The sequence below is a fragment of the Fusarium oxysporum genome, chromosome 2, assembly GCF_000149955.1.
Source record: "Fusarium oxysporum f. sp. lycopersici 4287 chromosome 2, whole genome shotgun sequence".
Lineage (NCBI taxonomy): Eukaryota > Fungi > Ascomycota > Sordariomycetes > Hypocreales > Nectriaceae > Fusarium > Fusarium oxysporum.
In genome coordinates this window covers 4649276-4662256 of record NC_030987.1, presented here as the reverse complement: position 1 = coordinate 4662256, position 12981 = coordinate 4649276, and the positions used below count along the sequence as shown (strand labels likewise).

At 50.3% G+C, this 12981-nt stretch overlaps 4 protein-coding genes across 4 annotated transcripts; 3 read left to right on the top strand and 1 right to left on the bottom strand.

The window, feature by feature from the left end:
* Positions 1–266: 266 nt before the first annotated feature.
* FOXG_08842 (T-complex protein 1 subunit beta) lies at positions 267–2655 on the top strand. Its single transcript, XM_018387867.1, has 4 exons — positions 267–684; positions 773–924; positions 979–2350; positions 2403–2655. Exons 1-4 carry the CDS (start codon positions 682–684, stop codon positions 2460–2462), a joined length of 1587 nt encoding a protein of 528 aa, XP_018245811.1. The 5' UTR covers positions 267–681; the 3' UTR covers positions 2463–2655.
* FOXG_19907 (uncharacterized protein) lies at positions 540–6719 on the bottom strand. Its single transcript, XM_018400185.1, has one exon. The coding sequence runs from the start codon at positions 6497–6499 to the stop codon at positions 5981–5983; it is 519 nt and encodes a 172-aa protein (XP_018245809.1). The 5' UTR covers positions 6500–6719; the 3' UTR covers positions 540–5980.
* Positions 3047–5434, top strand: FOXG_08841 (uncharacterized protein; the record flags this gene model as incomplete). Its single annotated transcript, XM_018387866.1, has 1 exon — positions 3047–5434. The coding sequence occupies one exon, from the start codon at positions 3047–3049 to the stop codon at positions 5432–5434; it is 2388 nt and encodes a 795-aa protein (XP_018245810.1).
* A 545-nt stretch (positions 6720–7264) lies between the features above and the next one.
* FOXG_08839 (uncharacterized protein) lies at positions 7265–10775 on the top strand. Its single transcript, XM_018387865.1, has 2 exons — positions 7265–9840; positions 9893–10775. The coding sequence occupies exons 1-2, from the start codon at positions 8218–8220 to the stop codon at positions 10394–10396; spliced, it is 2127 nt and encodes a 708-aa protein (XP_018245808.1). The 5' UTR covers positions 7265–8217; the 3' UTR covers positions 10397–10775.
* The last annotated feature ends 2206 nt before the right edge of the window (positions 10776–12981 follow it).

Genomic DNA, 12981 nt, shown 5'->3' with positions numbered 1-12981 from the left:
ATTGGAGAGCCAGTGTTGATGGTAAGGTTGTCTCATGACTCACGATACACCTGGCGTATGCCATGGTTTGAACTTTGATGCGACGACTTTGAACTTGTTTATTCCAGCAATTTCGTTGTTCTTTTCTGAAATGAAGTGCATACAAATGAAACACGTAAGTAGGGAGGAGGGAACAGATAAAAAGGACCGCATAAAATGATGTTGCGCCTTTTATTAAATATCTATTTGCCGTTCAGCCGTCTGCAGCCTCTCTGGTTGCCAGCGTCTTAGGAATATGGCCTTTTTGCGCGCGGGAGATATGACCTCTGGAAGACACGCAAAGGCTTGTCTAGAACGGCGCAGAATGTCGCTCGGGAACGTGCGGAGTCTTGATGTTGCGGTGGCCAACCTAGTGCAGCACAAATTTGGTGTTCTGCTTCACTTTCCAACGAAAGTGTGCGTGATGCGGAGAAATGATAATACTGGCCCGAAGCTTGCGGCTCCCACCGCGGGGCAAATCACGTGTGGGCTTTGCTGGCCCCTGGAGTGGAGGGGCTGCGGTTTGCTAAGCTGGATGGGAGCTCCAGAAAAAAAGGCTGCAACGTCTACCCCAAGGCTGAAGCATATTGACGTTGACGACGACGATAACCTTTTACGTTTTTATAGGTTTCGCCGTGTACAAAGTCGTATTGTTAGCCCATCATGGTATGTTTCCTCTTTTGGTGAGGAATGTTTGTTGAAACACTTCGTCTTCTCATATCGAGTATACCGTATGCTAACATGCCCCTCCTAGTCTTTCCAACCAACCCAAATTTTTGAGGAGGGCACTACTGAGGAAAAGGGTGAGAATGCTCGTCTCGCCGCCTTCGTCGGTGCCATCGCCGTCGGTGACCTCGTAAAGAGCACCCTTGGTCCTAAGGGTATGGACAAGATTCTCCAGTCAGCGTACGTTGCGCCCATCTTGCGGTCTCGACAACCCCCCTTTTAACATGATGCTAGCTCCACCGCCGAAATCATGGTTACCAACGACGGTGCCACAATCCTCAAGTCGATCGCCCTCGATAACGCCGCCGCAAAGGTTCTGGTCAATATTTCGAAGGTCCAAGATGACGAAGTCGGTGACGGTACCACCTCCGTTGCTGTTCTCGCTGCCGAGCTATTGAGAGAGGCGGAGAAGCTGGTCGACAAGAAGATCCACCCCCAGACTATCATTGAGGGCTACCGGATAGCCAGCCAGGCTGCGCTGAAGGCGTTGGAAGGATCAGCCGTTGATCACAGCAAGAACCCCGAAGCCTTCCGACAAGATCTGCTCGCCATTGCCCGAACAACACTCAGCTCTAAGGTCCTGGCCCAGGACCGCAAACAGTTCGCCGAATTGGCCGTTGATGCCGTCCTCCGACTCAAGTCATCCGACCTCAACCACATCCAGATCATCAAGAAGGCCGGAGGCAAACTCAGTGACTCCTACCTTGACGAAGGTTTCATTCTCGATAAGAAGATCGGTGTCAACCAGCCCAAGCGACTAGAGAAGGCCAAGATTCTGGTGGCCAACACCTCCATGGACACCGACAAGGTCAAGATCTTTGGTGCCCGTGTTAAGGTTGGTTCAACAAGCAAGCTTGCTGAACTTGAGAAGGCCGAGAAGGAGAAGATGAAGGCCAAGGTTGAGAAGATCAAGGCACACGGCATCAACTGCTTCATCAACCGACAGCTCATTTACAACTGGCCCGAGCAGCTATTTACTGATGCCGGCATCATGTCAATTGAGCATGCTGACTTCGACGGTATTGAGCGTCTTGCCCTGGTCACCGGCGGTGAGATTGCCTCGACCTTTGACCATCCCGATCAAGTCAAGCTTGGCCACTGCGACGTTATCGAGGAGGTTATTATTGGAGAAGATACTCTCATCAAGTTCTCTGGTGTTGCTGGTGGTGAAGCTTGCACAATTGTCCTTCGAGGTGCCACAGAACAGCTCCTTGATGAGGCCGAGCGAAGTCTCCATGATGCCCTTGCTGTTCTGTCACAGACTGTCAAGGAACCCCGAACCACCCTTGGCGGTGGTTGTGCCGAGATGCTTATGGCCAAGGCGGTCGAGGGCGCTGCTACCCGAGTTGAGGGTAAGCGACAACTGGCTGTCTCTAGCTTTGCCGTCGCTCTTCGACAACTTCCCACTATCCTTGCCGACAACGCTGGTCTCGACTCTGGTGACCTTGTTGCCAGATTACGCAAGGCTCTCTACGATGGTCTTACCACTTACGGCCTGGACCTGATGACCCCTGGTGGTGGTATTACTGATATGCGAGATCTCGGCGTTATCGAGAGTTACAAGTTGAAGAAGGCTGTGGTGTCTTCGGCCAGCGAAGCCGCAGAGGTAAGTACTTACCAAAGACTTTTGAAAACAGAATTCTAACATTATCAACCAGCTTCTTCTTCGAGTGGACGATATCATCCGGGCAGCTCCTCGTCGACGAGAGCGTATGTAAGGCTGGTTTAGGTAGCCGGTGAGGACGAGTCAATATGCATAGACCATGATGATCTGTAATGATACCATAGATGCTGGAAAAATGGAAAAAAGGACCATCGTGAATGAGCCTTGCCTTATGACGAACAATGAGTTTCCCATAAATACGTGCTTTTGAATGAGCAGTGTCGTGCCAGTGCCAGCAGCCCGTGACTCCTTTTTGACGCTGCCTTGCCGTTGTCACTTGAAGTTGACACTGACAAACACTGGCGCGCATTATATGTCGCTCGCCTCTATTGTTGTGTTTATTGAATGGCAATTTTCTTTGCATTCTCCTGTTAATTCTTCTCCCGCCTCTTTGTGCTCACGTTCTCGCATTCATTTACTGCGCCAGCATCATCACGCTCTTGCGAAATACTTCTACTTTAGCATCATCAGCATCCCAAAGGTCATACAGCTATCTACTGCTTTATTATTTTCTTCTGAAAGCCTGTCATATCTTGTCAATCTCAGCAAATCAACTCTTCCATTCGCCATCATTTATTGCTCCAGCAGGGTGTTTCTCGTCGCAGAGTTCTTCGCTCTATAAGTGACATCGCCAAACCAATGGAGCAATCCAAGATTGTCGACTTCTTTTCATCTTCACCGTCCTCTCAGCAATCCAAACTGCGCACCAAAAAGCGTCACAAACCGTCGCCAACCAAGGCCGCGAAAGGTGGCATCCAGTCGAGTTCACCTAACCAAAGTCGCGCAGAGTCACAACAGACCATGCCCAAGTCAAGCCAGAAGCCCAAGAGGCAGAGATCACAGGCATCAACCTTAGTGCCCCGTGCAGCATCTTTACATCCATCTATTCCCTCTACCCCAATCTCCAAAAACATGTCATCCCCCCAAATTACGAAGAAGCGTCGCTTGGAGGGACGCAATGAACATGTCCCCGAAACTCCCCCTAAAAAACGAGTCGCGACGAGTAGTCAAGGCCAACGAATTCCAAAACGAACAACTCAACTAGTGCAAGCAAAATCACCGCATACACCATTTGATATTTCATCTGGAGAGAGCTCTGATTCAGACTGTGTAATCGAAAAAGTTCAGCCGTCGCCAAAGCGCAAGCTTGTCGCCCCCAGCCCACGAGCTCGTCCTTCCAAGAAGCGCAGGACTGATCAACAGGAGTTAGTCAAGCGAGGGTATGCCTCTATCAAAGCATCTGTTCTCGCAAAAAGCGCAACATCGTCAGGACAGAACAAGAAACCAGCTGCTGGCCGGCGACAAGCAGCCTCTGTACCCTCTCACGCACCTTTGCCTAACCTCACCTCAAACGTTGCAGGCCCAAGCCGAAGCACTTCTGTCCCTCCAGCGCATAGGCCTCCTAATTCCAGCCAGAATGAGGATGCTATCCAAAATGATAATGAGTCGGGTTGCGACAATGAGAAGGTTCAGCTTTCTCCAAGAAAGCGCCATCAACTCGAACAACAGAAAGCCAACGTCAAGCGACGACGAGTTGGCGACTCAATGGATACCCCTGTGTCCATCGATGCAGACGACGAAGATCAACCCGACTCAGACTGTGAGGTTGTCAAGGTTCTGGTGTCCCCAAAGCGAAAGGCTGCCAAACATCGTGCTACAGCCGACAAAGATACCAAGGACGAGAACTCTCATGAGCAACGAAAGGTTGCAGCTCAGTGCAAGACCCAGTCTCCCTCTGTGACAAAGCAGCCGACGCCTGCCACTTCAGCTGTTGCACGCGACACCACACCAGGCACAACTTTGCACATCGATCTCACTCAGGAGTCCTCCGATAGTTCTGATTTCTCAGATGAAGAGACTACTACCAGTCCGGCCGAGGCAGCTCTGCAAACACCAGTCAAGCCCGCTCTCAACGTCCAGAATCCCCAAGCCACTACTACTGAGCGTATTACTAGTAGCAACACCTACAACCCCATTGTCGCTCCTGAGAACAATCTTCCCGTCCATGAACAGAGGGCGGCGTCCCCGGATGATATCATGGCTCCTTTGTGGAATTGGATTAAGTGCCCTGAGACGAAGAAAGTTCTTTCAACCTCCAGCAGCAATTGCCCGTCTCCCAGCCATGATGTGCCCTTCTCCACCGCGCCTGAATATCAGCATGATGATTCCGCGGCGAAGAAAATCAAGTTGGAAGCTCACGATAATGACATGAAATTCATCAAGAAAGAGAGTATTGGGCGATACAACTCCGACGATGACGAAGGTAGCAATGACGAAGAGTCTCAGGATGGAGACATGCACCCTTTCAAGCAAGAGAGCAGCTCAGTATATGCCCAATCCTCAGACGATGAAGAAGACCCCGCCGAAGAAAGCATCAAGAACATCAAGCAGGAGAGTTACTCAAACCCCATGAACATTTCTGCTTTGAAGCAATACGAGTCACATTCCGACGAAGACAGTGAGGAGGAATACCAAGGACTTCCTGACCTAAGTGACGATGAGGTTTCCCATGACGCCAATACCAACGAGGTGGAAGGTAATGAGGATGTTAGATCATCGCCACCTGTGTCATATCAGCTACCACAGGAAGACGTCTCTCCGAAAACTGTCTCTGCAACACTTGAAGAAGAAGCCATATTTGATTCGGCCGATAAGGATTTGAGCAATGCGTTCGGCAGTTCGAAGAATAATTTCTCCACTCCGATCAAAACTGAGAAGGGTCTTTCACCATCAATCTATGAGCTGCAGCCAGTTTACAGTGGTGAGAAGCTTATGCAGAGCCACACTCCAGGTACACCATCGCCGTTCCGACCTCACCATCGGGAGTCGCTTATCGGCTTGAAGAGTATCCTTAAGGACTCGGGTGGACGAGGTCGTGCGAGTGATAACGAGACTGTGTACTCTCCATTCCCTGATATTTCTCCCCTTTCTGGAGACGAGCACGACGTTTCATCACCTACAGAACGTATACAGCAGAGCAAAGAGCAATCCAAGGCTGTCCGGCCTTCCGAACGCAGAGTCTCATAGAGTGGGGCTGCCGCCAGGGTAAGCTCTTTCAAAAAGAAGCTTTACTCAACACCTCCTCACCGGGTTGTTATGCCCAAGGCGATGACATTGCCAAGGCTTCTGCCCAAGCACTGGACGCCGCCACTTCCAAAGGGAGCTCGATGGCTTCAACAAAGTAGGTCACATCTCTTGTGTCAAGGTGTATATACTGACATCAATCTTAGAAAAAGAATTCACGCCTTTGCCATCTATCCCTGACGATACTGCTGCCAGCAATGCAGCCCCACGACAAGAAACACCCACGAAGGTTGTCGCAAAGCGACATCCCCGCGTCAACGACACGACAGACATAGAAGAGTCTGAAGATGAACTCGAGAAGAAGCTTCAGGAGCAACAGTTGGAGCCGGGAACCGACAAGCACTGGATCAAGCCTTCTGAGAAAGAAATCAAGCCCCCGATAATTCGAGATGGCGTCTCAGAACACGCTATCAAGCCCACAGTTGCTCTGTTCAAGAAGAAAATCGCCGCTGGGCAAGGGTTCAATCACGATACAAGCGACGAGTCCAATCAAAAGTACAACTGGGAAATCGACTGGAGCACGCCGGCGTCCCTAAGTGAGCGCGAATCACAAGCCGTAGCAGCGGAACTAGAACATAAGGGAATCAAGACCAGCAAGCAACACAGCAACTTTTGGTACAACCTTACAATGAAGTTTTCAAGACTTGCAGGCTCGCCTATTCCGCTTTTTACAGCAAAGAAAAAGGCACTCGACACGTTTGTTGAGGAGGCCATGCAGAACCAGGAAATCAGGCGGCGGAACAGAAGCAAGGCCGTTCTGGCGCAAAAGAAAGCGAGGCGCCGAGAGAAGAAAAAGACACAACCCAAAGATGTGGATGCATTTCTCATTCCGGGGGATACAGACGCTGAGAGTGAATCCGAGGATTCCGATTCCGATCTCAACGGGGCCGGTCTGATCGCCAAAATGCGGGCGGATACCGAGAAACGGCAGAGGACATATGGAGGCGGAACGAGCTGTGGACGTCGAAGCAAGTAAGGAAGTTCAATGTCATGTGTGAGATTGGGCATTTGGGGATATGAATCGATGTATGGTCAAAATGTAATAATGCATACGTACGGATGAAGTCACATTTTTGGAGATAGCGCAGGACAAGGGGGCAGGGGTAAGCAAGCCTCAGCACAGTTGATTGACAAGGTCCCTCGATATGAGGGTTTATTAAGAAGCTTGGAGTCATCACCCGCAAACCCCAGCAGAGGGGCTTCGAGGGGTTATTATAAATAAATCGCGAAATTGCTTGTTTTTTCAACGTTTGAGATTCCATGTTGACATGGGAGCTGAAAATCTTGGAGTTGTGAGCCATGATTGGCTGTGCTTGTTCATGAGCCGCGCATATGCCGCCGAGATTAATTGACAAGGGCCCGCTTCCATTTAGCACTGTAGACACAGCTCGATGAATATCGAGATGGTTGATGGTGTAAGAAAAGAGGATATGTCATGAATTGTTGATCGTTTTTACGGGTTGGACAGTGACCATCGTTAACCTAGTGCTACAATTGTAAGCTCTTATAAGAATCAATGATCATGATAATACCTGTAGTTGCAAAGAAATGGTAGCTTGACTTCATCGCATGAACTCATAAATTACAGAAATTGATTGCTTGTCTGCATTTCTTTCGAGTCCTGTATCAATTAGCGGTCTTACACAGTCTCCCAAAAAGATTCACGGTGCAAGCCCCTGGAGTGGCTTGATCCGATAAGGCCATGTCCACACCCATGACAGCCCACACCTTGAAAAATAAGGCGAAGGTCACGAGCTTGCTATTTTAGTATGACGGGGTACAAGCATTCCATCGTTTTCCCATCAACAGTGTGGGTGGGATCATCTCCTTGGCTGCGTTGGCGTTGTCCTCGTTTCTCGTTTGGGGATCGTCATCCACTTCCCGGTTTATCTTGACTTGCTTGTGCTCGTTCTTGTTCTTGAACTTCCTTGCCTTGTTGCTTGAATCTCACTCGTTTTCCGCCGTCTCCTTGTCATCTCCCCATCTTTTTCCCTTTTCTTCTTGTCTCTACTCTCGGCACTGCATCATTTCTTCATTCTTCAATCGTCTTCTTGTCTCGAACCCTTCAACTTTAGACTAATCACCCCCTTTGTTTTGGAGGCCACTTCTTCTCAACTCCGCGCTTAATATTGGGTAATATCTCGTCATCCCGGCCGCGACCGCTTACCATTGTCCGGGGTTGCAAAATCTTGTTCCCTCCTTCGAGTTCGGTCGTTTCCCTATGAGAGTGGGAGTCTCTCTTATCCATCCTCTTTAAGCTATTCAACCCTAGTCTCTCGTTGATCGATTGATACCATTATATCGCTCTTACCAGCACAACAAAACAACTTTTGGCCTCAGCCTCCTTTCACTTCGTTCCCTCGCTATTCCGTATCCCTTTTCCATACCAGACTTGCTTAGTACGACTTCATTTTGGCCCTATTATTTCGTTCTCGCAAACCCCAGCATTTTTGAAACGGCTCCCTCCGACCCCGATATTCAGTGCCCATAACAACGGTTACCGCCAAAACCGACAAAGCAAAGCATCCTAGCACGGCGCCGCCGAACAAAACAGAAGCGCCGCCCAAGCCAAACGACCACATCGCAAGCCACGATCTCGAACCAGTTCACTCTTAATTGACGAACAAAAGACCCAAATCAGAAGAGGTCTACTTGCTTGAGATCCTCCGGGCGAGTCGACAGAGTCCTCTCGTCCAGCCATTTGTCCTTCCCCTGGAGATGCGACAATGATCCGTACTCTTGATATCGGCAGTGTTCTCCCCAGCCCCGACTCTCCGCCAGGGATGACGACTTCAAAGAGCTCCAAGACTTCCTCCTTTCAATCTTTCGACAGTGACGATGGCAGCGTCTTGGCCGACGTTGGTCATTTTGAGGAAATTGGTCTCGACGACGACACCGTGACCCTGAAGAGCCCATCGAAGGTCGATGTCCGTCCCACTCTAGCCAAAGCCCCCTCGAGCCGAACCCTCGCAGCTGGCAAAACTGCCTCCAAAGCCCGACCACCATTCCCAACCCTCGAGACCAATGTATATACCTCCAACCCCAGAAGCACCAATTTGAGCGCGTTGACCGAGCCTCTTTCTGCTACACGACCAAAGACATTGACAAGCCCATCCTCGGCATCTCTCCCATTTCCTCGACGGCGAAGCCCAAGCCCTGCCTATTCGCTCAACCCGAGGGATCCGAGAGACCCGAGTTTCCCTCAAAAGCCTCGCCGAGGCAGCTGGCAGGCCGGCCGCGATCGCAAGTCTTTTACCGACCTTGAGCGAGAATGTGATGAAGACGATGGCGATGATATCCCCGACGGCATGTTCCTGGACAATGTGCCACTCTCCCCCCGGCCCATGCAAGAGCGCACGCCTAGTCGGCCATCCTCCGTTTCTCCGTCCCCCAATCGATCCAAAGAACGAGTTAGAAGTGTCGGAAATGGAACACCCGCGGTCGCGCAAGCTCAAGGCTCTCTTCGATCGCCAACTTGGAAGACTGATGACAATCCTCGCAGCCCAGCCAAGCAACGGGCACACAGCTGGAACGCTGCGTTGGCGGAATTGAACGCCGAGGCCAAGACGTTAACAGAAAAGCTCGAGGAACATGCCAACGAAATGGAGGAACAGCAGGCCAAGCGCCCCGCGAATCAGCGCCCCAACACCTGGAATGCTACTCGACGATCTGTCGACACGTTTGACAAGAAGCAGCGTGTCAAATCAACTCCCGAACTGCCACCTCTTCGCAAGACAAATATCATGATCGACCCTCTTCCCGTTTCGAAGGAGAAGGAGGCTGTTCTTAGCCGGACACGACCCTCGTGGCTGCCACCCAAAGACCCCGCCGAGGAGCGCCGGCATCTGAAGGAATATCAAAAGATGATGGCAGCAAGTGCCAAGGCTGAGGAGCGACGCGAAGCCTCACGAAAGGCCAAGATCGAGGGACGAGACAGCACAGCTGACAACCTGATGCAAATTTGGGAGAGAGACGTGATCCCACGTTGGAGCGATGCCATTCGCGAGCGTAGGACAAGGGAACTATGGTGGAAGGGAATCGCACCCCGAAGCCGCGGTCAAATCTGGGGTCGAGCAATCGGCAATGAACTGGGACTGTCAGAAACGTCATTCAAAGCAGCACTTGCTAGAGCTCAAGAGATTGAAGGCAGAGTCAAGGACGATAAGGGCGACGCGGAGGATGCCAGAAGGGCAAGATGGTTCCAAGATATCCGAAGGGATGCTGCACAGAAGACGTGGGAGGATCTCCGGATTTTTGAAGTTGAAGGACCATTGCACCAAAGTCTTGTTGATGTGTTGAGTGCATATGCCATGTACAGGAGCGACATTGGCTATGTCCGTGGCTGCAACGTAAGTACAACAGCCACCTCGTGCCACCTGAGTTGCTAACCAAGTCCGTCAGACCATCGCTGCCTTACTGCTCCTGAACTTGCCCGATGCCGCGTCTGCATTCGTCGCACTCGCCAACGTCCTCAACCGCCCATTGCCTCTATCCTTTTACACTGGAGATCCGGGCGCACAAGCGTCCGCATTCAACCTCATCATGCAGACACTTTCTCTCAAGTCTGCCCCTCTTCATGCGCACCTCACCAAGAAGATCCCTACTGCCGAATTGGAACGATCTTTTTCAGGAATTTTGACAGCCATTTTCACACAACACTTGGCGATAGATGAAGCAGCCCGTCTTTGGGACGTATATGTCTTTGAAGGAGATGCACTCCTAATTCGAGCTGCTGTTGCACTTCTTCTCAGCAGGGAGATGACGCTTCTCGGCGCTAAGACTGCCGACGAAGTGAAGACAATTCTTGATGGAAGAAACGCGAAGGTCTCTTCGGCCAGAGTCGCCGGAGAGGTGGGTGCCGAGGATAAGTTTATGATGTCAGTCCGTGAGGCAGGAAAAGCTTAGGCGTTTGATCGGGCCACCCGTTTGGAAAGGCTCCTGGGGCTTGAGAATCAAGCTGTACATTTGGGATAGATGGTGGACATATCTGCTCCATTTCACGGCGTTTACTACATGGAATGTGCGGGTATTTGGTTGGACGTAGAAGGCATGCTTATGAGAGGTCTCGTGAGACTATAGAGCGATTTTATCTTCGTAATTTACCGTCATCCAACCGTGGATGACAAGATTTTGAATTAACATATTTGATGATCACTCATCCGGTCCTTGTGCATCTTGCCCTTGATGTTGGAAAAGGCAAAACATCCAAGCTTAATGGAGCCATGAACGTGTTGAGAAGCTTTAAGGGCGTAACAACCGTCATTTGATAACAAGTTACTCAGTCATATCACAGGTACTTTGGCATGTTTTATCTGTTGACTTGTTGGTTCGGTTGGATTTTTGATAGATCTGTTTTGGTACAGGGTAGATCATTTAACAGATGTTTCAGCCTCGTGCTGTAAAACAATTTGCAATGCAAGTCAACTGACCACTAGGCCTTGGGTGGAGGTAAAAATGCGAGGTTATTATTAATTATTATTTTAATTAAACTGGAAACTCATTATCACCTTGATTGTGTGTCTTACAATGAAGTGTCATGACCGTTCGCTTGAGCTTTGGGAATGCGCTGCTTTTACACTCATCATAAGACAAGGCGAAAAATATCCCTGCTCCAATAGCATCTGTGTGCATGCAAACCGTCAATGAAAGTAATTGACACGTTTCTACAAGTATTCCCAACCACCGATTCAAATCTATTTGCTTCATCAAACGCCATTGTGACGAGGAAAGAAGAGCTGGCGTGTTGTGAAACAAGCCATGCCACGTGATCACCGCCAACTTTTGACCCCTCACCACTTGCCGCGCGAAGAATGAGAGCAGACAAAAACATCCAAACACCACCGTCCCAATCATTCTCTCCACCCACTTACACCGCAAGAACCCCTCTATAACGGGCAACGCGACCCTCAGTATGCCGTCCGGATATAAGCATGGCGACACGCCAAAGAAGGCCATGGTTCGAGGCACCATCTCGTACCTCGAGTCTCAGGGCCTGCCTGTCAACAAGTCAGCCATCTTTCGGCACTTTGATCTGTCGCGATCTCAAGGTTATGCCGCGTTGAGCGTCCCCGCGTCTAAGCGCAATGATCCCGAATGGGAGGAAACGCGTGGGAGACCCCTCAAAATCTCTGAAGAAGATCAGCAGAAGATGGAGAAGATTCTCTGGAATGATGCCTACATCAATGTTAACTTGAACTGGCATGGATTGGCCAAAGAAGCTGGTGTTGAGGTTGATGTGAACCCCAGGACGCTGCACAGAACAATGGGAACGTTGGGTTACCGACGATGCCTGGGATGTCCGAGGACCTGGGTGCACAAGAAGGCTCGTGAGAAGAGAGTCGAATATGCCAGACGCATGCTTGAAGCGTACCCCCATCCACAGGACTGGAGAGCCATCCGGTTCAGTATTGAGCTCCACTTTGGATTTGGCCTTGATGGAAAGATGCGTCTTATTCCCCGACCTGGTGAACGGTTCTGCGAGACGTGCGCAACTACTCCCGAGGCTGAATGGCCACGCGACTTGCGAAAGGCCCACGCTTGGGTTGCTGTAGGTTACGGGTTCAAGAGTGAAGCCGTCTTTTACGAAGATTCTACCAGCCCGAACTGCACAGGCGTCATGACCATGCAAGAGTACAAAGATCACATCCTTGAGAAGACGGTCAAGCCATGGCTCACAACCACCGGCCCTCAGAGCTTCATCCTCGAAGAAGACTGCGAGGCTTTTGCCCACGGCGCTGCAAGCAAGGTTAATCTGGTTCAGCAATGGAAAGATGAGCACGGCCTACGATACTACTACAACTGCGGCGATAGCCCCGACCTCAACCCGCTCGACAGCCTGTGGCCCCAGCGCAAGCAGTGGAATCTAGATGCGCCCAAGGACTGGGAGGACGAGACTCTCCAGAAGATGGTCAGAGAGGTGTGGACAGGGTTCGATATCGAGAGAGTCAATATGTGGGTCGACTTCATGCCGCAGCGACTACAGCAGGTTATCGACTCAGATGGAGCGCTGGTGCCTTGGTGATTGTTATGAGTTTGGCGTTGTATTGTTTGTGATGCTGTTACGAAGCGTTGAATTAAAAGAAAATATGGAAGAGGTTGTCTCCGGTGTCATTGTCGGACCTTTGATGTTTCTTCGACTTGGCCAAGGGGATGTCGTTGGCATGGAGTAGTTGTGGGTTAATTTTGACGAAGGATGAATGGAAAACAAGTGAGGTATGATCATCGGCCAGCAGTAGAATTTAACATAGATGAAAAGAGAGTTCCTCATGGCAGACACCTAGTTGCTGAGTTGATGTTCGAAGATGTTGAAGACGAACTACATGGGGAGCACGTTGAATACAGCCCTTTTATATGTAACACACCAAAGGCAAACTGGCCAATTATAGGCAGTCGATTCTACAGAGGCCTTTTCTCTTCTAGCATCGTTTTGGCCTTGTAGCTTGACTTCCATACCAACATCGGGTTCCCTCCAATCCTCGACCATCCAGATA